The sequence below is a fragment of the Columba livia genome, chromosome 19 (genome assembly GCF_036013475.1).
Source record: "Columba livia isolate bColLiv1 breed racing homer chromosome 19, bColLiv1.pat.W.v2, whole genome shotgun sequence".
In the NCBI taxonomy this organism is placed as follows: Eukaryota; Metazoa; Chordata; class Aves; order Columbiformes; family Columbidae; genus Columba; species Columba livia.
The window spans coordinates 616742-643652 of NC_088620.1; the positions used below are offsets into that span (position 1 = coordinate 616742).

A 26911-nucleotide genomic window follows, 5' to 3' on the forward strand; every position below is an offset into this window, starting at 1 on the left:
TTTTGGTAAGTGAAGAGGTGGGAGGTGGGACAGGACGTGAGTGACACCGGGGCTGGTTCCCGGAGCTGCTCCCGACGCCCCGTTCCCCCGGCGGGAGCCGCGCGGCAGCTGCCGCCCTGCCTGGGGACACGGCATCGCGGCGCTCGGGCCGGCACCGCGGTGAGGGGACGGCTGCCAGCCCCGAGCCCCCCTCCCCGCTCCCCACCGTCCTCCCTGCCCTCCCCAAAACCGCCCTCCCCGTCCCCTCCCGCCAGACCCGCAGACGCAGACGTGCTGTTCCGCGACAAGAGCCAGCTCTGAACCACTGCTGCGCACGAGGAACCGTACCTTTAATATTCAGCACCTGGATAGACAATAAAAACTGGGACAAATAATCTAGTTGAGGCAATTACCTTAGCATAAATGTATATATTATTTATAAATTGCTTTGAATATATAAATAATATTGATAAAATTTGCATGAGTAAAAAGAGACATAATTACCACATGACGCCTCAGAGCAGTGGATCCTGCTGACTGCTTGCTGCCCTCATTCTCATCCTGGGGACCCTGCCCCAGCCCTATTTTGGGGCTAAAAATATGAAATACACATTAAACTGAGCTAAAAAATAGAGCCTAAACCAAGCAAACCAGCCTAGAAAAGTCAGAGTTGCCCATGTGGCCTGTCTGAGCAGGCTTGGCTGGGTTTGGGGTGGGATTGTGGCATTCAGCAGTGAGCCCCGCGGTGATTTACTGCCTGGACACTGCCAGGGACACCACGACGGTGCCACAAGCCACTGCTTGGCACCGCAGCCCTCGCACCCCCAGCCAGCGCCGCCTGCTCCCCCTTTGTTCGTGGATGGGCCCGGAAACACCGTGGGCTCTCACCACTTTCCAGCCTTCACCAAACCCCACCCGGAGTTTCTGTAAAGTTAAATTCTCCAGCAAAGTGAACGCAGAAATGAGAACGAGCCCACCTCGCCTGGCTCCCGAGGACGTCAGATGAAGTTGTCTGAGCTGGCGCGTCCCACACGCCACACGCAGCTCTTTAATAAAATGGGCTGAGATTTGTTGATAAGCCTGAAGCAAAGTCAATGTGAAGTGTCAATCCCACCGTTCGCGGGAGCTTTCGGGGGTCAAGCTGCTTCCTCAGTATGATCGTTGTATCAAAGATATGTCAGCCGCGTGTTAACTGTTTTCTTATGAATCGCGCTGGAGATCAGACACGAGGTGCAGATAACGTGGAGCACGGGGCTGCAGCTGCGCTGCGCTTGCCAGCCCAGGCTGCTGCTGGCCCTTTGGGGCTTCTCCGGTCTCCGACCCGCAGCCGCAGCGGCCAGGCCAGGGCCAGGGTGACAGCGGCCCTGCTGGTGACACGGGGCTGTCGGGGGGCGGCGAGCGGGGCGCACAGACACTGAGTCCCATCGAGCTTTGTGGGTGCCCCATGCGTGCCCAGCTGTTCTTTGCAGGATGAGCATCTAATGCTTGTACAGTCTGCACCAAGTGAAGCTGAATGAGAAGAAATCAAAAGAAGAGGGGTTTAGTTAAGTATCAACCCAGATTTATGCAACTTTCTCTCCCCATCATAAATATTAATAAGGAGCAAGCAGTGGCTCGGTGTGGCAGGCACTGTCAAGCCATGCAGGGATGTTAATTCCAGGCTCTTTGAGATGGACTAAGTGTGACACAGAGCCTCTTTGATTTGGAATATTCCTTGGGTTTGAAAGTTAAATAACATGAAGGGGGATTTAGTAGGTAGTAAACTATTAGTGAATCCAGGATTTAAACTCCAGTACGCATGTAGCGTATTTCACGATTGCCAGACTGATTAATGGAAGTGTTGCCGGAGGAGCTCCCTCCCCATGCGGGTCTGCGCGGCCGGGACGTGGGGCTGCCGGGGCACGGGCACCGTGGGGGCAGCAGAGGGACCTCCTGTGGTGGGCAGCAGGACAGGGACAGCCAGGGCCATCCCCTGGTCCTGCACGTCCCACAGGCAGTTATTAAAGGTGACACAGCCAGCCTAAGGAAGGACTCGCAGAGCCCACTAAATCTCTAGTCATCCCTTAAATAAAACTTTATGCTGGCTAATAAATTTTAATGCCACTTGTCAGTGCCTGATAACTGCAATCACTTAATGGAGGAGGAGAAACCCCAGCGCTGGAGCGCGATGGCTGTGCTGTGCGTGGTGCCCGCGGTGCCCGCGGTGCTGCCCGCCGTGTCCAGCTGGGGAACAAGCAAATGCTGCTGCTTCCCCCTCAGCAGCAAACCAGCCCTGCCGGAGTGCACCGGGGACAGACCCTTCCAGGGCTCGGGAGCAACTGCGGCCCGGGAGAGGAGCACGGGGCTCTGCAGGGGAGGGTCACGGGGCTCTGCAGGGGAGGGTCACGCTGAAGCTCAACGACAGCACCACTGGCGTGCCCCAGCGCCCTCCTTACATGCACCACATCTGCTCAGGTAAAGTCTTGGTTTTCTTGTCCTCAGACTGGAGCAGCTATGAATTGTGCTGGCAGCCCTGACCGCTACACCGCACAAACCGCAGTTTCAGTGCTGTGTTTGTGTCCAGTTGACGTTCAGAGCAGGAGCGGCGTGAGGGTCCCAGGGCACACTGTGCACCGCGGGGCTCTGGCCTTTGGCTGCAGCTGCTCAGCCACACTGCAATAATCAATAATGATAATAATTATTACAGGACCAGCAAGAATTTTCTACCAAATCAAATCACACAATGAATAACTTTCATGTTTTATTATCTGTCACCTCTAGCCCAGCCCAGAGACAGCTCTGACCACAGCCAGGGCAGGAGACCTGCTTAGCTGTGCCTCTGAAATCCAGGCCTCATCAGCACAGCCTTAAGCCGGTCTGAATTAGCATGGCTTTGGCTCGCTCATCCTCTGCCTGTCTATTTTTAGGCAGTATATAAAGGCAGGAACAAAATATCCCTGTATGGCCTCCCAGGTGAGTGACCGACACGCGGGTGCTGCCCCTGCCCCGGGTCTCGCAGCCCCGCGCGGGCGCCGGAGGCTGCGGAGACGAACCAGGCGCTGGGGCGCAGCCTGCTGAGGGGACCACCAGCCCTCGTGCAGAGAGTCGGGGGTTCATTTGCTGGTCGAACAGGTAGCGAGCAGAATAAAAAGCAATTTATGCCATCTCAAACCAGTAATTTTCAGTGTGTTTGGGGATAGAAAATAAAAGCATTTGCTTTTGGAAGAATGAAATGTTGTGTTTGGGACTTGGGGGGAATTGTAAAGAATAATCAAAAAAGTTTTCAATTTTCAGAAAACTGCTTTTGAGGCCAAGAAATTTGCTTGATTTCACAAAAGCATTCAGTGGTCCAGGAGCTGTGTGTTTTCCCCACTAATTCAAAACACTGTCCCAGCTTTACTCAGGACCCTGAGCCCAGGCTAACTCCAGAGTCCATCCCACTGCAGCATCTCTTGGCCTCCTCCCATGGACACAAGAGGCCGCTGGCACCTGGCTGCTGGGCCAAGGTAGCAGCTGCTGCCGGGAATGGTGGCTCTGACCACAGCCCCACCCGTACCCACCTCACCCATGGAATTCACCTTTTCGTCTGCACCGTACAATGCAGTAACGCTTGTGGCTGCCAGGCCTGCCCAGCGAACCCCAGCGAGAGGAATCACCTACTAAGGCGGAATGTGGGAACAGATGAGATTTATCTCACTGGACAGGGGAGCATCGTGCAGGCAGGAGATCCGTGTGGGAAGGATCAGCTCGCTTTGCATAATAGCATTTCCTTCCCCCGCTTGCCCCACATGCTGCCTTGCAGCACGGCTGCACACTGAGATTTCATGTAATTTTGTTTTAGTGCAGAATTTAATGTTAAGTTTAAATATGTAATTATCTTTAATTGAAATTACATCCATGCTTTTCATTAACAAGATGCAAAGAGCGAGCAGTATAACGCAGAGATGCGAGATCCAGGCTGCACAGCACACCAGGCTAGGCTGCAGCTTTGCTGGTGCTCTGTCCCGGGACAAGTCCCATGAACTCCTGCAAGAAGTTTCAAGAGCGGGTTTGCACAGGCACCCGGGATGGACGGGACAGCGGAGCCCCCTGCCCGGCAGGCGGGTGAGCCCCCCGGCCCTGGCTGCACCCAGCGGCCGCTGTCTGCATTCGCTGGATGCTGGTGCAGCCCCTGCACCCCGAGGTGCCTCCGGCCGGTCTCCACCGCTGCTCCTGCTCTGGCCGTGCCCCCGCGCCCGCGGGAAACGGGGCCCGGCCCGCTCCGGGAACAGCAGGAGCACTGCTCGACGTGCACCCGGGAACGGCCCCGGGAACGGCCCCGCAGGAGCGCCCGCCCTGCCGGGGGTGCCGGCGCCGTGTCCCCTGGCCGGGCAGCGCGGGGGCAGCAGGGGCAGCGCAGGCAGCGCGGGGGCAGCGGGGCAGCGCAGGCAGCGCGGGGGCAGCGGGGGCAGCGCAGGCAGCGGGGGGGCAGCAGGGGCAGCGCAGGCAGCGGCGCTGACCGCCGGGTCTGTCACCAGGGGGTAGCATTGGTTCGGCGCTGCCGCTCCCGCCGCGGCGCACAAAGGCCCCGGCAGCGCCGGGTCGCACTCCTTCCGACAGCACGGGGCTCGGTTTACTCCGTAAAGCAGCCGGGAACGAGGCATTTCCATAACTGAACGTACAATTGCATTTGGAAGCGACCGCAGCCCTTCTGTCATGTTGCATGGAAAAAATCATCTGTTTCTAGATTTAGTCCTTTTCAGACCTTAAGGTCAGTGATTCAAGCGGACATTAAACTAATACAGCAAGACAACGTTGTTACAACTGTCTGGTGGCTCTTCTGGAAAACGACTTGCCCCCGCAAATTCTCGTGTGTGGGTTAGAGCTGCTCTTCAGCCAGCTTTGTGTCCCCCGGGGAGCGCAGGGGTTCACCAGCACACCCCGAGCTGCAGCTTTTAAAAACCAGAGCAGTCCACAATGTGTTTCTGCACCTTTACGGTTCGGATGGTATAACCCAGTCCCTCATCCTGGCACCGGCTGAAGGGGCACATGGATGAACCCACCCCGTCCTGGCATCCCGGTGCTGGCTGTTGGTACCCAGGAGCCCTAGAAAAGGCTCATCAGAACCAGATCTCAGCAGCCAGCACTTGCCACGGACCTTGGTTCGGGCTGAGAAAAGCATTCTACATTTTTGATGTAATGTTTCCTAATGTTTCACCCAACAACCCATAAATTTCACAAGAACAAGCCTATAAAGGGTTTGTTTGAGCAGAAAAGGACAGATTGCTACAGGCTGTAACTGCAGAGTGAACGGCCTTTCAGGAAGCTCTTGACAAACAGCAGAGGAGGGTCTGTACGTGCACAGGACCGCTGGTCAGGCGGGCTGGACCCTGCCCGTGCTCGAGGCCAAGCCCGTCCCGGCTGCTCCTCCGAGCCGCAGCCTGGCCAGGGCCGGTCCCTCGCTGTGCGCCAGCCACGGGCACCTCCTGGGGACAGCGGGGCAGCGCAACAGTGGCACCAACACTCCAAACAGCTTTCTGAGTAGAGACAGGAGCACGGCACATTGCTGGGGCAATCGAACAGAGGACTCTTCTTACCCCGTCTAATCAGCCCAATTTAAATTCCTCTAAACAATTATTTTAAAAGCAAGGAGAAAGACCTTTCTGTGTGAATGATTACATTGTTCACTGACCGTGCTCCACAAACTTGGGTCTTTGTTGCCACCAAACCAGTTTCTTACCTTTTACATACACAAGTCCTACAGATTTGCACTAAATGCTCTTCAGACTTGTTAGTAACAGTCAGTGAGACAATCAGCACATGCTAAAGTCCTGTTCTGACAGTGCAATCAATTAAATACCAATTAATCAGTTAATCAGCACCAAGGATACACAGAGCAATGCCAGTGATGGCTAGTTTCTAAGCCTGAATGTTTAATGCCAGTTCCATGTATGTAGCTTGACAGGTGCATTATTTTTGTGTGAGGAGGTTTCAGACAGTGGGATTTCCAATCTGTGGGCCAAGCTGAACCAGCACTGCAAATGCTTTCCCATGTGTACTCATTAGAACAGTTAAATAACTCCCTTCCTCCACATCACCGGTGTTTGCATCTTGTGCTGTGGTCATTTTCAGCCAATATCCTTACAAGGGAAATTTAGTAATGCTTCTGAAAGCGCTTTTTAAATGCAAATGTTTAAATATCCTCACAACTGCATAACAGATCATCAGTGTGAAGTTGACACTCAGATGCATAATTATAATGCCGTGCCCTTGTTGTTACCTGCATGAGGTGGGAGGAATGAGAAACAAACGGTGCGTCCTGCATAACCCGCAGCCTGGCAGGAATTCCCACTGCGGACGTCAGGCCCTCCTGTCCCGCAGGGCCAAGGCTTTGTCCATGCAGAAAAACACAGAGAACCTGAAGAAAAAAATGGTCAAGAACTTAGGAATTTGCTTCCAAATAAGAAACAACTAAATTTGCCATGGAAGCTGTCACAAATGCCCCTTCTAGCTGTGGAGATAGGGAAGATGGCAAGACCCCGGAGTACCAGATCTTGGCCCTCGCCAGGACTCTGGCTGACGTGTTTCTCACAGGCTCTGCGCAGCCGGGAGGACCCGGCGAGCTCCTTCACCCCAGCACCCGCTGCCCTTTTCTCTGGGGGACACACTGCAGCCCGGGAGCAGCTGCCCCATGGGTCTGTGCCGGGTCTCCTGTGCCCCTTGTGCCAGGGACGGCTCCTCCTGCCCTGGGGACCCCGTGTCAGCGCTCACGTGAAATGGTTCCTCAGCACTGACATTTGTGGCACTGGTGCTCCAGCCCCAGGGGAGCTGCTTGAACAAATCTATTTCTAGAGCACTTCTTGCTCTTCCCTCCTTTCTCCTCCAGCCCATGACCATTCACACCAGAAAGTCTCTCCACCTGCATCCTTTTGCCCTGCAAACCCCTGAATGCTTCTCACAGTAAAGCCGGGACAGGTGGCCTCAGAGACCTTTTCACCTCAGGCATGTCCTGCCTGTGCCTTAACCTGATTTGGATGTGTCTGTGATGTGAGTGATACACCTACCCAGAGCCTGAGACCTCCAGAAGCCACTGCTCGTTTCCATAGACCCCCATAAATGGATAACTGGCTCTTTTAATCTTGTTACTAAATTGTAATGGAATTATCCCTCTAATCCTTTGGAGCAAGAGCAGAACTCAGCTACCAATATAAAATTAAAAAAACCCCTCTCAACAGTAGACATAGATTTTAAAAGTATTTATTTTGTGCTGCTCTCAGATCGGCTGTATATGAAATTTTATTTCAGAGGAATAATGCCATGTAGTGCACTTTGTGGCTGCAGTGTGATTAAGTCCTTTTTAATCTGCTGTGTATGGTGAGGTGCAGCGCTTTCCCAGCACAGCCCCCTCCCCGCCAGACTCTCTGTTAATGGGGTTACCGGCTTATCAGGAGGAGGCAGAATTACCCAGCTACAGGAGGTTTTTACTCTGATCTGCTTAGGAGCCCGGGCCATTTCAGGGCAGGGAGGGCACTGGGGTGGTAAGCCTGTTTCCTCCTCAGGCCCATGTGCCCCTCACTGCTCCATTTTCTTGCAAGGAACTTTCTAGCTGATAAACCTGTTTAGGGGGATTGGTTCCTGCTGCTGCTCTGCCTGCCTCACCATGCGCAGGAACCGGCTGCTGCCAGGACAGGCGCTCACGTCGCTGCCTGTGGGATGGGGAAGCCAGGACAGAGCCAGCAAGTGCTCGGTAGCCGAGGTTACCTGGACAGTCTTAGCGGGCACAGCAAACGTGTGTTTGATGGCAGAAATCACTGGCAACAGGATGAGGAAAAGCAGTTGGCTCAGGAGCCTGAGGTACCTGGTGCCATCAGGAACAGGCAGCTGGTGCTGCCACGGCACAGTGCACGGAGCCATCCTGCTGTAACTGCTGCAGCATATGAGCGGGCGCAGTTCATTCCTTTGCATCCACAGCTCCCAAATCTTGACTCTAAGAGGTGGTGGTGAAGCAGGGATGGAGACTTGGGCAGGAGAGGTGGTGGTCAGGACAAGCAGAGCGTGGCAAGAAGGGCTGCTCTTCACACAACACAACCCAGTGTCATGGGGCACAAGGAAAATCGTACACAAGTGTCCTCTGGGAACAGATAGGGTTACAGACAGCAACACATCGCCATCCATGCAGGGTGTAGCAGCGTTTGTGCAACATGAATCAATAAACCTCGGCAAGAGGGACCTCGGGCCCTGGCTCGCTCTGCACGTGGGGCAAGGCGGGAGCGAGGAAGGAGCGGGTTGGGGATGTGCTGGCGTCCTGTCACAAAGCATTTGCTGACCTTTCTGTAGATATTTCTCAGAAAAGGCTAAACGCCTGGGCCAGTTCAGAGGGTGCTGTGCTGTGATCAGCACTCTGCCTGGGGCCACGGCCACGGCTGCGCTGACAAATAGCAGTTGACCTGCGCCACTGCGGGCTGGGCAGCGGGGCGAGCCCGGCCCGACCGCGCCTGCCGCTGCCAGCCCACGTCGCCAGCGCCCGCAGCCACGAGCAGCACGCAGATGATGTTTTAGGGAAACTAATGCTATTAGCCCTTAATAAAATGAACTCTGCAGAACACAAGACATTTATGAAATGTTGCTTCTCACCTGATCACTTCGCTCAGGTTTTCTAACCTCAAATTAAAGAGGCCTTTACCACTCACATTGCAAACACCAGGTATGAAGTATAAATAGTAATTTCATGGAAGTTCATATCATCTGGCTTAAACCAACATTACACCAGGGCAAGAAAGGAGATTTCACAGGGATGATCCCAAATGTGAAGCGTATTCCTTCTTGTCATTTGATGGCAGAAACTACTGCATGGAAATTAAAGCTTGGAGATTCCTACCGTGACGTCTTAAAGACCATAACCCTGCAAACACCCAGCTACTAAATAAAAACAGCTAGAAAATTCTCCACAAACACTGACTATTGGAAGGACATATTGCAGCTCGTGCAGATTTTGTCAGTTCTACCCATCCACATAAAAGCTGCCCCGGTTTCTTACATGAGTTTAACTCTGGATCACATTGGACCAGCTTGCATTGGTGAAAATGAAGCTGACAGGATGGAACTTGGTTCCAAATCTTCAGGACAGCGTTTGAGCGCAGGAGGCTGCACTGGACAAGCTGGGCTGGTGCAGAGCAGCCCGGGTCCAGTCACGCTGCTCTGGCCACGTCTGTGAGCGAGCAGCCCGGGGACAGGAGGCCGGGAAGAGCGAGCCTTCAAATGCTTTCCTTTCTGTGCCAGGTACCTGGTGTGCCAGTGCTTTCCTGAGCTATTTTCTCTTCCCAGCCTGACCCAAGTGCTGTCTGCGACTGTGCATGACTGCACCTTGCCTGTGCTCACCTCCGCACAACCACAGCCTGCTAGCATCCCCCTCCTGCTTCCCAAGAGGTGGAAACACAGAGGGAATTTGCTAAAGGTGGTGTCAGAAGTTCAACACCCCCACGGCATGCAAAGTGCCTGAGCAACGCTCAGGAGGTTGGCGCGAGCGTCAGGGACCCGGCGTGCCTCCCCGCTCTGACACAGCCAGCTCCGCGAGTGAGAGTTCGCACGGCAGTTGTTCCATGACGCGTGTGCGCAGGAATGTGTGTGCATGTGTGCGTGGAAATGCCTTAGGCCCCAGCCTGCAAAGATTTATGTACGTGCTTAACTCTTAGCAGATGAGAAATCCCACTGAGACTATGCATGTGCTACAGGTTAAAGACAGGCATAAAGCTTTGAAGAGCCTAAATCTTAGATTATAAAGATTATAAATTTTAGGAGGACAAGGACAGCCCCTGTCTGTAGAGCAGCCGTGTCCTGCAGACAAGAGACAGCCACTGCCTGCCACTGCACCGCCTGCCCTTCACCCTCCCGTTGGCACCGGCACGGCGGGAGGGCCGGGAGCGCCATGGCATGCAGGTGGCACCAGCCATCTAGTTTTGCTTGGTATAATTTCAAAAAGCAGGGCAAGAGGAAACTATTTCCTGCTACTCAGTATTTTTAATTCAGATTTTCACAGCTCTGCCTGTCCTAAATCCCAAGCAGATGGTGCAACTCAGCCCATCTCCTCCAGCAAGGATGATCCCCGGGGCCTCCCTGCAGAGAGTGTACATTTCAAAGGATAATTCCACAAGCGCTTCTTACCCTGATCCGGAGCCTTCTGGGCGTCTGTACACTTCATCACTCTCCGTGCAGACCCGCTCTGCCTCGCACCAGCTCCACCGGGGCTTCCTTTCCTCTTTTGAAAGGTAAACGGAGTCCCAGGCTCTCAGATGCAGCCTTAGAAGCAAAGGTAGCTGTGGAACACAGGCAGCAAAGTAGAAAACAAACAAAAAATAAAAACAAACACAAAAAGAAGGGAAATTGACTTCCCTGATCTACGCTATAAAAATGGGAACTGTCCCCTTGCCTTCCAAACGCGGAGGTGCCCCCAGCCTCGGGCCAAGGGCGCAAGGGAAGCCCTTCGCAAAGCACCTTCCCTGCACCCACAGCACCTTTTTGTGCTCGTGAAGCATTACTGCACTAACAAATCCCATTTGATAATTGTGTTGCAAAAGCCTCACTCTGAATATTTAATAGCATTATTGCTAGTTATCAGCACAAGGAGGTGATAAATCACAAGCCACCTTTACCCAACACTAGGCAGAGCCATTAGGGGGGTTCAATCTGGTGTCCCTCCCTGCCCCCATGTCAGAATGACCATTAATTAAAAACAAACAACCTGCCCCCACCTCCTTGGGTTTCACTCCTTTAAAAAACAAAGACACAGAGGCATGTATAGAGCCTGGCCTGGGCCTGGCTGTCCCAGGCGCCACAAGCCCAGCGCTCCGTGCCCCGGTGCGCGCGCCCTGCCCGCTCCGCGTGCGCCGTCGAGGTGATCCAGCTGCCCTTTGTCTGGCAAAAATTAATTCTCATTTGCATTACCTCGACTAAATGTCACCCACCGATATTTTGTCAGACATTAGCAGTGCTGGCAGAGAGGGCCACGGGATAATTGCGTTCTGCCGAGCACTGGGATTTACATAATTTCAGACAGCAATTAAAGAATCCCTGGGAATTTTTCCTCCTCTTCCAGCCTCTCCTACAAAGCAAGTGTTCGTTTACATTAAGCGCTCCGCTCCTCGCTGTTCATTTGCATAAAATTAAAGGTTTTTGTGTTCTGGAACAGCAGGGTAACATTTAAAATTCTGTTTCAAAAAGCTCACCTTAGAATAATAAAATGTTAATATCATTTCACGGGCTGGAGAAGGTTGCCAGCTGCCTTTCACTCTGAACTTCTATCCAATACTAACTGCTTGGGTGGGTGAGATTACTATTCTTTTTTTTGTTAAGATATAAACTTTCTTGAAAAAGTGGGGGGATGTAAATGTGCTCACCGATGGGTCTCTGCAGGGCTACTCCAGAGCAGAATGTTTGTTTACTCCATAGTTTTTTAATTAAAAAATCATGCAAAATAGCAGCAGCGGAATATTACAGGCTTTAATGTGCTGTCATACTCCAGACTAGGAGAGAAAATGCAATTTGGATCAAAACCCTTTCATTTGCTTTCCTGGAGATGGGAGCGGCGCTCCAGCGAGAGTCCGTGAGCAGGACGCGTCCTCTCCCAGCGCAGCCCCCGGGCAGGACGCGCTGCCCGCGCAGGCAGGAGCTGCGGGCAGCCCGGGTGCGGTGGGAACGGCAGCGAGAGCGGGGCTGGGTCCCCAGGCCCCCGGGGGGTGGAAGGGCCGGCGAGGAGCAGCTCCCGCACGCTGCGGCACAGGCCCCGCTCCACGGGCAGGAGCCCCAGCACCAGGGTCCGTGCCACGGAGTGGTCAGGAAAGGGCTGGGGCCAGAGACAGCCCGAGCTGGAGCTCTCCCAGCCACAGCTGCCGTTATCCTGGGCACTCTGTCAGCACTACATTTTTAAAAGTGACATTTCCACCTGAAGACAACGCTGTCAAGGTCCCTGACTGACCCTTCTCCATCACCAGGGTCGGGGTGCTGTCAGCAGCACTGCCTGTGCCCCGCTCCAAGGACACAGCCCCAGCCTGGGCACAGGCGCCCATCAGGCCAGGGGGTGCAGGGGCTGCCACAGGCCATCCTGTGCCCCATCCTGTGCCCTGGCCTCCGCCCCACGTGGGGTCAGGGAGCCCCCACCGGGCCCACATTCACCCTTCCTCCACTTGTCACCTTTGTCCTCATGCCACTCACCAGCACCAGCTCCGCTCCTCTGCAGCCGCCGCCGGCCACCAGCCCCGGTCCCGTCCGCATCCGTCCCATCGCTCCCTCAGCGCGGCTCCGCAGCAGCGCAGGCAGGAGATGTTCCACCTGGCAGCCTCTTGTCTGCCACCATTTGGGGCTGCTGTAGGATTGTTGCAAAAAAGTATTTCATTAAAAATGAATCAGAATCCTAGCCGCTGCGTTATCTGACTGGTTCACAGGCAGGAGAATATCGAGCACAGTCTATGTCCCTGGTGCCCATGTTGGATTCCTGATTTTCTCCTCCAGGCTACTGAAACTCCTGCCTGCCTGTAAGCAAGTGCCACCTTTTTGTAATGATTTGCACAGGAAAGCTACAGCTTCACAACTGCAGTGGACACGAGCACAGGACAGACTCAGGCTTGTAAGCACGCAGCTCGCCAGCAACCTGGTATAGCTGTTTTCCAAACCGTGTCTCTGGGAACTGAGAATTACCATTGTATCCTTGTAAAATGAATATAAATTAGGATCAGCGCGCTGTACTCTTCACATGAGCAGCTCACAAGTAACACGCGTGCCAGTCTGGTGTCAGCCGCTGTCTTCATCCCCCGCGTCTGCCAGGACACAGCCCCATTCCCCGGGGTTTCGGTGGTTTCCACATGCTCCTCCTGAGAAGTTTTAAAAGCAAAAAAAACCCCTAACTATTGCAAACGTGCAAAGCAACGAGCAGGCAGCAGAGTCAAGGATGAAGAATAAAACGTTTTGCTCAGGAAAAAGCTGAGTAACCCACATCGTCTGCAAATGCTCAGAACATTTGGCAGCAGAGGTCCCCAAAGAGCAGGGAACGCCACCCCAAAGGGCCAGGACCACGCACCCACTTTTCCCCAGCACCCCAGCCCCTGGGACCGAAAGGATGAGATGCTCTAATCTATAAAGAAAATAAATTGCATTTGCTTTCATTGTGCTTTTAACACACTGAATATTTTCCAGGTCTGTTGCATTGGGACTAGCAGGACTGACATTTTGCTGCTGTAAACGGCCCGTGAGCGCTGCTGTCCCGCAGCACGGCTGCGTTGGCACGCAGCAGCCAGCCTGGCGCCTCGGCCAGCCCGGAGCGCACACGAGCACGGCACACGGGCGGGAACGCGGACACACTGCTGCGCGCTGGACTCACGGACACCCAGACATGCAGGGACCGCGAGCAAGCGCCAGGCCGAGCAGCCGATCAAAGCCAGGGCTCCGTCCCCAGGGAAACGCCGACTCTGCAGAAGCTGTTTGCCTTCTGGGTGAAAATGAACCAAACTTCTTAAAAACAAAAATGGAAAATATTTGCTTGGGAATTTCTCTTAGGAAAAAGTCAAATTCATTTTAAAATTTTTCATTTCAAAATTTGTTTTCATTACTTTTACATTATTTTATGACATCAGTAGTAGTGCATAATGTGACCTGTCATATCATGTCAAGTCATGTCTTAATATGCATAATAGTAGAAGAAGTGCATAATATTACATGTCATATTGACATAATCAGAATATTCTATTATTATTGACTTTGTCAAACTAATTACAACATAGACGGGAAATATTTTGCTCTAGAAAATAAGATTAAAAATGTGCAGCCTCTAACAAATAGTTATTGCCCTTTGCAACTGCATTTTTATGTTTTCAGTGTATTTGTATAAAAATATTCAGACTGGCCGGTTACATAATGTTATGCACTGCTACATATCATGCCGGAAATAACGCGATAAAAGAATTAAAACAGTCCAAGTAAAATTTTCAGTTTGAAACAATCTCAATTTTTCTTAAAAACCAATTCTCAAAACAAAAACTAAGAAATCTGTCTACATATGAACCCCGAGAGCTCCCATAATGTGCCACCCATGTGGAAGCGGCTGCGCAGGCAGCGCGGGGCCGGGCACGCCGGTGCTCACGCCGGTGCTCCCGCCGGTGCTCCCGCCGGTGCTCCCGCCGGTGCTCCCGCCGGTGCTCCCGCGGCTGCGTCACAGCAGCCCCCTGGGATTTCTAATTGACTTGACATGTTATAAATTGCCTAACTTGGTTGTGATTGCTGTGAAGAATGGTACTTTAAAGGACTCAATATCTGTATATCTCCCTTTGATAAACATTGGCTTGCTGAGCTTAGATCTTATTTATTTACCCTTGGAGCAGGTTCATTACTATGTATTAGGTAGATATGACATATTTATGGAAATATGGGGACTCTTTATGGAATATATTAAGATTAAATAAATCATTGACTATGTGGTCAAGAACTACAGCAATCCTGATGAATGATCTCATGATTTTTTTTGATCCTTGCATAATTTTAAGAGCCATCCCCTTTGTCTTCCCGGACTCCTGCAGAATTCCCATTGTCCCACGCGCTTGGCGCTGCCAGCTCCGGCACGGGAGGAAAGCGGCAGGTCCCGCCTGGACACCCCGGCACGTCCAGGTACCCAAACCTGGCCCTGAGACCCTGCTTACCACGCTGAGAAATGGTCCTGATTCCCTTATCCCATGCCATCCACTCTCAGTAATCTGCCACGTGCATCCATTAGCCAATGATTTTACATATCTAATGGCGCATTTTCACAAATTGGTGGCAATTACATTTAAACCAGCTTTTTTGATACAAATCAATGAGAGCCACAGCTAATGACATACGTTATTTCACATATCCCTCGGCCTCAAGACAAACAGAGGCAGGCAGAGCACAAACTGCAGCACCGTGCTGCCGATAGAGGGGCAGCAAAAGGCTTTGCTGGTGTCCAGGTTAGACAGAACGGAGCTACCACGGAGGCTCCATGGCCGCCCTCTGGCCTGCGCCATTTGAGTTTCTCTTTCTTTCCAACCCCAGTTGTGTTTAACCGTTGGTACCTGGGGTTCCAGGCGGCGGGGCTGGACACGGCGGTGGCCGAAGCACCTCCGCAGGGCATGCACCGTGTTTGCTCAGGACAACTAATAAAAACCTGTAAATACCAGGGGATTCTTAAGGGTAGTTAAGTAGCAAACTATCTGTTGATAATAAAATTTGCTTGCTTCTCACAGATATCCAATTTGCCTGCTATCCAGAGAAAGGAATTGGGTGTCTGCTTCCTAAATTGTTTTAATCTCTGGCAAAGAGTGCTTCTGGCAGAGTCCCTCAGCTGGAAAATAGGAAATGAGTTAGAAACAATAGACAAACGTGAATAATGCAGAGCTTAAGATGTCTGATCTTGATCTCGAGAAGTGAAGTTCAAATAGACTCCTCAATCCAGCTGCATGTCACCACCCGGGGAAGGCGAGCACCCTCGCTGGGGACCGGGATGCTGTGCCGGGTCTGGCGGCGATGTGCACTCCCTGGCCGCCCGGCACGGGGCAAGCGGGGACACAGCGGCACCTCGTCAGGCACAGGCAGATGCCCGGGGACTGACATGGTACCCTGGGCTTTCATACAAGTGATGCTTTTCTTAATCTTCCCTTCGAGGCATCCCTGCACGTGCCCTGCTGGCCCCCAGGCCCCGGCTGCTGCGAGGGCGGGTGCGCGCTGCCGAACGCCCAGACACCCCCGCACGCCCCCGCCGCCAGGCTGCACCTTCGCTTTCCTCTTCACAAACATTCTCTTTCCATAGCTCTTCAAACAGTCTTCCACAATAGTCTTAAAGGATTTCAAGAAATCTTAAAATCTTGGTGGAAAAAACCCCACCTCCGCTTATCTCTCAGCAGTGAGGTTCTTTCTCTTATAACCCTGTTAGTAACATTCACAACACTGCGACACTAATTGAACTTCTGGATGCAAAGAGGCCCCTGAGCAAATGTTGCTCCCTGACGGCAGGACAAGGCCTGTGGGAGCCCCCAGCCCCGCTGCTGCGCCCCGGAACGCGCCGGTGCCTCCTGCCGCGGGCAGCGCGCCCTCCGGAGCCGCTCGCGGACAGACACCGCGTCTCTGCTCATCTCCATCCTCGGCAAGGACGGTGCTCGCCGTGCCGCACGCCAGCGCTGCGGGCGCTGCCCCGAACGCTGAAGGAAATGCTCCTTTCCATCGCACTAAGTGAAACAATTCGAACGGGGAAAATCTTGATAAAACTTTAATTAGGAAAACGGACTCCATCTGTAACATATCCCCATTCTCCCCATGTATTAACCCTTTTGCCATAAATCTGCCACCCTTGAAGAAACCTGCCTTCCTCACAAAACCTGCTCAGGGTTCACATTATTTTAATCAGTTAGAGGGGTTTAATACATTATTGATTTTTAGGAGAATTGAAAAAGCTCCCGTATTAAGTCCAGGTTGCTTATTCTTTCTGTATATGACATTCAGGTACTTGTGAAAAATTATACCAATTATGAAATCAGCCATTTACTGCTTCAAAGTGCAATCAGTTGTCACACTGGAAAGCACTTGCTCCTGAATATTATTAGTTGGGCTATGTGCACAGGAAAGTGCTGAGAGGAAAGACTTTAACCAAAGGGCAATTGCATGAAATTTACTTAGAAATAGCTATTTATCACCCTTGGATTTCCTACTGTTCAAATCCACTGCAGACACTTTATGGAATGAAACAGCCATCTCACCAACGTAACTCAGCCAACTGAGGGGGTTTTTTCCTCACTGACATTAAATGAAAAATTTAGAAGTCATTGTAACAGCTTAAAGATGCATTATCCTTTTTGATGTGCAATTTTAGCTTCATATCAAAAGCCATATAAAATAACCCCCGCACAAACACAAAAAAGGAACTTTTAAAAGTTTTATGACATGTAGTTCATCTTACCTTTTATACATCTAACAGGCACCGCATCTCCCGCTGTTCTCAGAGACCATTGCATGATTACCACGATGGGGGAGAAAAATATTGCCATAGCAGCAGCAAAGCCAGCCGAAGGAAGGATTAGTCTCTGGAGCCTGGGAAATGGAGGGGAGAGGCTGAGAACCACAGCACCAGCAAATTCCTCCGGAGCCGGAGCGCAGTGCGATCAGGGAGAGCTGCCATTAGAGGAGCCTTCAGTTGTGTCACAAACCGCCACCGTTAATGGGTTTTGCTGCAGGCAACAAAGAGAGAGGGAACATAAATTAAAGAGGGTACATTCAAGAGGAATTTCTAGCTCAGTAAAGATGTCTTATCTGCTTGTTTTCCAGAGTGGACAAGAATTTTAGAAGGCAAGGTCAACTTCTCAAAGCAGGAGTGGAGCTGGTCAGCCAGGGAGCACTAGTGCAGCCCCACAAACAGGCAGGACTGACACGTGTTTGACACGACCCATCGCTCCTGCTCCACCAGCTGCAGCTGTGACCCATCGCTCCTGCTCCACCAGCTGCAGCTGTGACCCATCGCTCCCGTTTGATCAGCAACAGGTATGACCCATGGCTCCTGTGTGACCGTCACTGCAGGGCACTGGGCAAGCAGAGCCCCTCACACACGCCTTCACCAAGAGCCTCTTCCTCCTTCCCTCCTTTCTCCAGGTGAAATACACATCAGGAATGGAAGAGCTGAGTGGTTTCCATGTCGGCAGCAGGGTGGGGTGGGCAGTGGTGAGCCTGAACACAGTCACCATGGAATACAAAGAGGGAATTCAAAGCAGCTCCTGACCCACTGGGTCTTGCAGCCCTAAGCAAGGAGTGAAGCCATCTTCAAAATTACGCTGGTTTAGAATTTCAGGTCCAAATCAAGAAAGGCGAAAGGAGGTGCTGAAATGAGCTGCCTTCCCAATATCATTCAGTGTGGTGTGGGCACCTCAGATGTCTGAAACACAGCATGTTACAGAATGCACCAACAAGAGTCTTAACAGGTGATGGCAACCAAGATCTAATAGCCTGCTTTATAGCACAGAAATAATGCAAAAACAGAGCACTTACTATATTTTAACTTAGCACAAGGATTGTTATAATACCATTTAATTTAATAAATAGCAAAGTATTTATAAATGAACCATTTCATAAAGTGTTACCAATTTCTCCATACACAATAATATGATTTGCACAAACGTTTGTCCTTGAGGCAATAGAAATTCTCTTTGCAAATCAATCCTTACAAGGACTGTAATTAGTATCTGTTAAGGCAGCCAGCAGTACCTGTAGCTGCAGCTCTCCCATAAAAGCCTTGATTGCTGCAAGCTCTCACACAAAGCTAACGACACAGAAGGAAAATGCACACGTTGTCTAGACTATTCATTTTAATCAGGCAAGAGTGATTTTTTTTGTGGCCCATTTGATATGACTTTTACACAAGATACAACCTCGCTCCACAGGGGCTGGCAGAAAAGGTCAACACTGCTGTATAAAAATACATTGAAAGAAAGAGTTTGGAAAAGCCCAAACTACATTTAAGGACCAGCACTGTTCAGGCAGAGCCACGGGCATTACATCTATCTAGTGATTTCTGAGAAATTTATAAATGTACTAGTTTGTTTTAAACGTTCAAAAATTAAAAGTCGGGGCTTATTTTGTGCTGGCTTCCTTAGTGATTGGGTGCAGAGGAGAATCACTGTGAGATGGTGCACATTTGAGTTAAGCTGGGTTTTAGCAGATACTGTTCCCTCAGAACAGGTTTCGCACCCCAGGCAGGTCCAGCACAAACTGCCTGGGGGACAGAGACCCCATGGCCTGAGCCAGCGGTGCCCGAGGCTGCGGCTCCCAGCACCATGTCCCCGGGTGACCGAGCCACCTGCAGAGCCCTGGCCCGGGACACCGTCCCGCCGGGCCCCCTCCCGAGGATCAGGTCTGCAGCCGTCTTGGCCAGTGCTGCCACGTCAGGGTGTCTGCCAGGAACCCGCGGGAGTGCACCATGCCCATGCCTCCTGTGGATCAACCACGTTCACAGACAGCCCGAGCTGCCCCGAGGCCCGGGGTGCGCCACGCTCAGGGTGTGGGGCCCCGTGCGGGACAGCAACCCGCACCCATCCCAGCGCCACTGGGCTGTTCCTGCACTCGCGCTGGAGCAGCACTCAGCCATGCCAGCTCCCTCCTGCTTAAATCAATGTTTTGCAGACTCTGTCATTATTACATGCTGTTCCAAAGCAGTGTTTTGCTGGGTGCAGTTTAGCTAATACTGCTCTTGATGATTACCGCTAGCACAAAATAAAATTAGCGACCCTCCCCTGGCCAGCAGGAACACCACAAGTGGAGTTGGAGCTGCTTGGAACAGCGGCATACAAAGGCAGCCCTGCACAGTGCGCTGGTAATTAAACCCTGCGCCAGGGCTCGCACAGGCAGCCTGCCCAGAGCCTCCCGCCCAGCGCCCAGGCGAAAGCCACTGCCCAGCCGTCTCTGCTTGGGGACACGCCTGCTCTGCCGCGGCTGGCACAGGACGTGGCGTCGCTCGGCACAGCCGTGGCCACCCCGGCACGCAGCTCTGGGCCAACCTGGACAGGAGCCCTTTGATCCCTTGGACACAGGCATGAGTTGGGGTGTCCGTCTGTCAGAGCGGTCACCTGGATCACCCCGGTGCACTCTAAGTGCCACCAAATAGCACAGCAGAAGCCAGATTATTCTGTGAAAAGGGTCTAAAATGGCAGCTTTAGGTCCAAGTTTCAGCATTAATCATGCCATTCATCATCATTATCCACAGTCACACCAGTTGCTGCCCCAAAGGCAGTGGCAGGGGCTGATGCACTTTGTTGCCCTCTCCCTCCAAGGGAGGAGAGGCCAGGCATCAGTAAGATCATTGATCTGGAGCATTCGCCTGTCCTCCTGAGCAAGTAGGAGGTTAATTTATCACAGGATGGAGAAAACTCAGTCTTCAAATTCCCTGCTTGCTCTTAATTAAACAAAGACTAGGATGTTGGCTGAGCCTTACCGCCAGGACTAGAGGCCATGGCTCTGCGGCACAGCACGGGCCCGGCTCCCGGGAAAGGCCCCAGCGCAGGGGAACAAACCGACACCTTCCCTCCCTGCTGCACAAACACCCGGGACCCGATCTGCCAGTTCTGTGCGGCTCCGACCCCCCGCAGATCTGCTGCTGGACCCTCACGCTCTCCAGAATGCATTGTCTGCATGGAAAAGTGTACGTATGAGGAGATGGTGCTTTAGAAATGGCATCTCTTCTGGCCAGAGAGAAAATACAGCCACCAAGGTCAGCACTCACCAGCACCTCTGGCTCCTGAGTGACAACACAGCAGTTGCCATGTGTGGGATGGGACCAGCAGCTGCACAGAGCACCACGACACCACTGCTGCTGCCAAAGAACCGCTACCAGCTTATCTGGGGTCTTTAAGTGAGGTGCCTCCTGCTCCGAGGGCAGAGCAATGTCTCTGGCACGGAGGGTGATGCTGAAGACAGCTGGCAACCCAAACCATTGCTCAGGCATCCTCATACAGCCTCTTTGAGGCTGAGCATCCCAGGCCCGACACCCACCGCACGGTGGGGAAGAGGGCACAGGAGAGTGTCCATACCCACCCCAACCCACAGCTGCAGGTGCTGTGCAGCGGGTGCTCCAGAAGAACAGCCAAGTCCATCACCAGCCTGACTGCGAGGCCGCCCAGAGACCTTGGCATGCTCCACGAGGTGTGAGCGGAGGATTAATCTTGATCACCACTGTCCTCGCCTGGCCCCGTCTGAGCTCAGGCCTCCCCAGACACAAACCAAGCACAGCTCTCCCCTGCGGGGCTGCACCCAGCCCACGGGAAACCACATCCGACTGCCGGGCTCAGCCTGCAGGCTTTTCCCCTCCTGTGCACAGAGTAAATGAGGTGAGGAGAGCAATACAGCACACTCCCGCCTGGACCGACAGCCCGTGCTGCTCTTGGAGCTGCCGTGCTGGTATTAAACAGACAAGACAAGCTTGCCGTCAGTTATCGGCCAAAAAAATAATGAAGGAACAAGGCGGCAGAGCAAAGCCAAGTCACCTGGATCAGCCAAGTGGAGAATTTAATTTCTCACAGGTTCCCCAGCAGCGAAGTGTCTCGGTGCCACAGCCCCGACCCCGCGGCTGCTGCTCCATCACCAGCGTGCCGGGCTGCCCCGCTCTCATTTCCTAGAGCAGGGCTCGGGCACCATGGGAGACAGCTCTGCCCGACACGGGTGTCAGAGGGTGACAGTCGCCGGTCACCGCACAGCCGGCAGCCTGGGCTGAGCACACAGGGCAGCATCAGGAGACCAGGGCTGTGGGAGCGCTCCCAGCCCCGCTCAGCCCCCCCCAGCACAGCCCTGCAGCAACGGGGCACATCTGGGAGTGGGGGGACCCATGTCCCTCCGCAGGGAAAAGCCTGCTGTCCCAGTCCTGAAGCCACCAGCATTTCTTCAGTTTGCAAAGAGAGTGAGGGTGTGCATGAAATTAAACTGTAAAGATCCTGATACCAACAGAACTGCCTGGACCAATTTTGGGCTCCTTCCATTTGAGTCTTTTTCCATCCCTTTGCTTCCAAAAAACACTTCTGGGAACTCCTCCCTGGTGTCAGTGCTCTGTGCTCAGTGTCACAGACAAGTCTGGAAAACCAGTCAGTGGTTTGGGACAGCCCCAACAATAAAACTCATGCAGAAGCGGAGGGAATAAATCAGCTGCCAGGGAAGGCAAACCTGCTGCCTCCTGGCACAGGTTAGTGCTGCAGTACCATCTCCTTCGTTACTCAGCCTGGGGCAGAAATATGGGGCTGAGCTGTAAACCAGCTGGGAATTGGCTTCAGTCTCTCCCCCATTCCAGCATGTGCTAAAGAATTTACTTTCTACTTTTCCCTTGCATTATCACAAGTGCAGTCTTGATGAGACAAAAACTACAAAACATCACGCAGTGACCATCAGGGTACCACACACTGGCCAAATACTCATCTCTCTGGGCTGATGTTCAAATTTCAGACCCATTTCTAGAAATTTTTAAGTTCAGTCTTGTGAAAGGGAAGAGGCAAGGTGGTCCAGGCATAACAGAACAGGGTAGCATCAAACTGAAGGTTGGGATAATTCAGCTAACAAAGGCTGAGGTCTGCACGGCCAGCAGCCCCCAGGAATCACTGCACCAGCACCCACCACAGCACCCAGGAGCTGCAGACAACGGGACCTGGTGCAGCCCCGGGCACACCTCCCGCAGCGGGGGCTCGTGGTGGCCGGCACGCGGACCCCGCTCCCCACGCCACCAGGAGCATTGCTCTTTGCAGCGCCGCTGGCAGCACCTGCACAAAGTGGCACGCTAACAAATGGGCTGAACCAGCCGGTTTCTGCCTGGGAGAAATCATGCAACCATTTCCAGCTCCACACCAGCCAAGTTATAAACTCCCGTAAAATGCTGACAGACCCTTCGCTACAGCAGCACTAGCAGGTGCCCCATAATGAATGTGCTGAATGACCTACCAAGCAAAGTTATTGAGGCAAAAAGCACCGCAGTCATTCAGCGAACAATTAGAGAGCATCCTGGTGGGGACAGTGTACTAACAAGGGAAGGAGCCCAAAGAGCTGAGTAAGCATCCTGCCTTCCCCCCAAATTCCTCCTCTTCCCAGCCTGGGCTCTGATCTATAGCATGGCTCACTGCAGCTCCAATAAAGCTTCAGAGATTGTTATGCTAAATGAGAAAAAAAGTAATTGCCTTTCCCCCATCTAGAACTCCAGATATATAACTTGGAGAAATATAATTAGCTGCTAACTTCAAAGATGCATTGGAATTTTTGTAATGGGCATTGAGACCCTGTATTAAAAAAAGCTAAAAGAAAAATGATACACTCCTTCTTGTAAATGGAATAAGACTTAAAGGTTTTAATTAGGATTCACTATGCATCTACAGCTAGGAAAACAGGAAAAATATCCTTGTAGGATCTTACTGTTTGAAAAAACACACATTGGGTAAGAAGCTTTCTGCAAAAATAATAAAGAAGAGTGCTGCATTTTTGCCTTATGAACGATAAACATCTGTTATTAAAAATAAACTGTTCTCCTAACTCTATTTAAAATTATTTCAAACAAAGGGAGATGTTTGCAACACAAACCTGTGACGCTCACCTGTGTGCAGTGAGAGCAGGGCACCAGTCGCACCGTGTGTCCAGCCCAATTGTGACAACATGGAACACAACGTGCACAGAAGAACATGGAATGCTGGAATGCTCCTTTGTGTCCCACCCCGAGCACAAGCCAGCGCCCTGGGGCTCCCCACAAGAGCAGTCCTTTCTCCAGAAAACTCCCTGGGTGTCACAGAGGCTCACTGGCAATAGAGGAGCTACAGAAAGGGGCTATTTCAGGCAGCTAGGAAAGGAAATGAGAGACCCCCTCGCTCTCCTCGTGAAGCGGAACAGGCTCCATGAAGGGCTCAGCACACAACATGCTGCCCGGGGGTGCACTGGGGTTACCTGCACCCTATGGGCTCCCCAGGGCCATGGCCAGGAGGAGACTGGGTGATTGCCACACGGCAAGGGGAAACCCACACAGGAGAGCTACTAGACAGAGAAAACAAGGATCTTTAGTGCTGTTTACTGTTTAAACCTCTTTCTACCAGAAAATACTCTATACCTGCTTCATAAGGGTGTGTTCATAGACAAAAAGACTTATAGTCAGGAAAAAAAGGCTTACAAAAGGAACATAAAACTTCTCCAGCTTACCTTCCAGCACTGCAAACACTGAGCAGGAAGGAGCAGAGGCCCAGCTCCCGTCACAGCCCAGGACCACAGGTGCAAAATGCTCCTTGGCAGCCCCAGGTGCGTGTCCTGCCTCATCTTACCCCAGTAGCCCCACCCTGAGGAGGGGACAAAGGGGCCAGGCTGCCTATAAGTATGGGGGCTGGGGGGCTGCCCCATTGCTGGCTGTTGTGGCTGCTCTGTGCTGGAGGCTGCTCTGGTGAGTCCTGCAGGAAAACTGCAGTTTGCTCTGTGTCTATGTTCTTATCTTGCTTCTGGGGTTTATGGTAGCGGTGTGGTGTTTGATACATGTTGTTGCTGCTTTCTGTGCTATGTAGAAAAAGCTTGACTTATTTCTTGAAGAAAAAGCAAAGTTTGGTCTAATCTGAATTTTGGCTCTTATGTGAGCTTGAACTAGACTATAGGAAAAAGATGCTATGGAAGGTGACTGTAATTGGTGTTTGTTTGATACCTGTGTTTAGAACAACTTTCAAGAGAAATGCACACCACCTGTGTTTAGGGAACAGAAAGGCTCAGTGTTCTTGTGCCTGCTTATGGGGAAGGTACTCAGTGTCTGAGCTGTTGCTGCAGTCCTGCTCCTCCTCGCAGTGTGTGGAGACCAAACTGCAGAGCAAAGTTTTTTTTCTTGCTGCTTGATTTTTAATAAATCCTTTCCCTTTTAGGTTCTGTGTAGGCTAATTCTTGATTGATAGTCCAGGCTGCAGCAGCTGGAGCACATCAGTCATTGAGCCCTGGTTGGCTTGGCTGAGGGAGGGGAGGAGCATTGCTGGCTTGGGGTGGCAGCCATGAACCACTGACTTAAACACTTTCTGGTCTACTTAGGAGAAGCAGGAGATGCTTCTGTTACTTGGTGTATTTATTCATGAACAAGCTGGGGCAGCTGGAGAGTGCTAAAGTGTAACTTGGGGTCCCCATTCCCAGCAGTAGCTTCCAAGCTGCCAAAGGGACTGGGCCATGGGGGAGCTGATGAGCTGAGGGGCAGGGGTGCTGTGAGAGCTCCCCTGTGTGCATGTGAGAGCAGACAGCATGTTCATCTCAGCTAACTGGACAGCTGCCAGCTCAGTAACAAACTGGTACTGGGATGCCAAGCCATGGGAGCTGAAGCCTTTGAAGTTCCAAGTGCCCTTAGTGCAGAAGCTTGCAGGAGATGGGCACGCTGTCCCTGTGTCCTCCTGCCAGCACCAGCCCAGTGCATGTGGCTGCAGGGCAGCTCTGCTGGGCTCCCGCCTCCCTGGCAGGGCCACGGGGCTTCTTGTGCTAATGGGTGGCTTATTCTTTGATGCTGTGGATTATTCTTTAGCTTGTGTTTGGCCACTTGTTAAAGTGGGCCTTGATGGATTGTTGATAAACTGTGATATAGGCTCTTGCTTCTAATGAGTCCTTGTGGTACAGGCTGACTGTTTGAGCTACTGCAGGGATGGGGCTGTGCTGGGAGAAAGAGGGGCTGGGGGGTTTCATAGGGAAGAGGGGGTTGCTGGTTTTTAACAAGCCTGAGCTGCTTTTCTATTTTTAAGGAGAATTCCAGGTATGCGTTCTCTAGTATGAAATAATGAATTCCTGCTTGATGTGTTCCTTGCATAATGCTAACCACAAGCTCATCTCTAATCTGAGTTACACAGGAGCTCATCACCACATAGCTTGAGAAATCCCTTATTGTGTATGCATGGGCAAGCACATTATAAATACAGAACTTGGCAATAACTCCCAGCCTGCCTGGCAGCTGCAGGGGGGCTGGTGCTGTGTGGGGCAGCCCCTTGCTGGGGGTGGAGCTGGGGGGCTCCTGATGGCTCCCCCATCCCAGGGAGGCCTGGCACAAACTGTTTGCTGCACAAACCTGGTTTGGTTCAAAGGTCTGCACTTGCCTGTTAGAGAGCAAAAGGAAGAGGTGGCTTGTTTTACTTCTTAAATGTTACACTGCTTGTTGAGGCTGCATCTCAGACTGGAGACTCGTCCGGTCTGGCTCTGTGGCTGCGGCTCCAGGAGTGGTGCTGGCAGCGGCACCTCTGCTCCATCTCTCGCCCACATGCCACAACGGTCCTGTCTTTGCTCTTTCTGTGCTGCTCTCCCCGAGCATCGCGGTGTCACAGCATCGCCGGCGCGGAGCTGCTGCCCGTCCGTGTGCCCTGCGTGAGGACACAATGCCGAGTGCTGTGAAAGAATTTATTTCCACTAGCGAGTGAATTGCCCATAACTCACGACAAGCAGAGCCTCGAGTGATGATGAAGGTCAGCCCATCAGATTCAGAAATAAATTGTATCCTATTACAGTCTCCTATTAGGAGTCTATTTATAGCAGGGGGTTTCAAACTGCTAGAAGTTTGGAGGGCTTTTTGGTGGGGTTTTTGCTTGGTTAGTGAGGGTCTGAGGGCATGAAAAGCTTCGCTGTAAAACAAGCAGCTGTGCAGTTGGTGTGAAGCGGTTCTGGACGCAGAGAGCCGCGGGGTCTGCGGGGCTGCACAGAAACCCGCCTGTTTCGAAGGCTTTGCTGTCTGCTCCAGCACACGCTGCCATGCATTTGTACGGGCAGCACGGCTCATTTCTGCAGACAGAAAAGCTGTGCCTTTCTCCCGTATTTACCCCTCCTATTTACCATGCCACTGTAATCCCCGATTGATAGATAATGTGCACGATATAGTTTGCCATGGAAACAGAGCCCTAGTTCTTTACACTTTTTAAAAGATTAATATTTCTCAGCATGGCTTCATTATTCCGATATTAAAAAGCATTAGTTACGTACCATTTCACAACCTTCACAGACCTTAGCATGCCCTTTTGGGCACAAGCTTCCCTATATGCAGAATAGAGAGATCTGCCTGGTAGCACAGGGCAAAGCATCTGGTGGCATCTCAACTGCAGCGTGTTCCCTCTCCGCCCCGGCTGGCACCGTGACGTGGGACGCGTTGGTGTTCCCAACGATACTCTGGATAAGGAAAAAATGGAGCTGCTTCTAAAATACCAGCACCACGATGCCAGCCAGCAGCAGCGCTGTGGAGATCACCTTCCAGAGCCCATTAAGTGTGAGGAATCTCACCCCTGGCAAATGAGAGAAGCTACAGATTTTCATGTTGTCTTCTATCTCCTTGAAAAATTTGAACTTCCAAAGGGTCCGGGACAGAGGAAAATTGCTGTGAATCAAGTTGCTTTATTCTGTTGAAGAACATGGTTTGGGGAAAAACACGTGGGGCTGCTTGCTGGGAAGTGAAGCTGCTTTTGTTCCCCACGCCGGCTCCGCTGGAGCTGCCCGCGGAGGG

The 26911-nt window shown here is 52.2% G+C and overlaps 1 protein-coding gene across 7 annotated transcripts; it reads right to left on the reverse strand.

Annotated features, from left to right (window-relative positions):
- Positions 1-223: 223 nt before the first annotated feature.
- On the reverse strand, positions 224-17574 carry LOC110355067 (uncharacterized). Of its 7 annotated transcripts, none has more exons than XM_065035345.1 (6): positions 16889-17571; positions 12628-12800; positions 12145-12295; positions 10099-10250; positions 7796-8068; positions 224-6355 (listed from the first exon to the last, which is right to left on the reverse strand). In XM_065035345.1, exons 2-6 carry the CDS (start codon positions 12735-12737, stop codon positions 6298-6300), a joined length of 744 nt encoding a protein of 247 aa, XP_064891417.1. In that variant the 5' UTR covers positions 12738-12800; positions 16889-17571; the 3' UTR covers positions 224-6297. The 7 variants fall into 7 exon arrangements, 1 of the variants encoding a protein (XP_064891417.1); XR_010467141.1 differs by having other exon boundaries at positions 228-2631; positions 6218-6355; positions 12628-17570; XR_010467142.1 differs by having other exon boundaries at positions 231-1488; positions 6218-6355; positions 12628-17570.
- Between the last annotated feature and the right edge of the window lie 9337 nt (positions 17575-26911).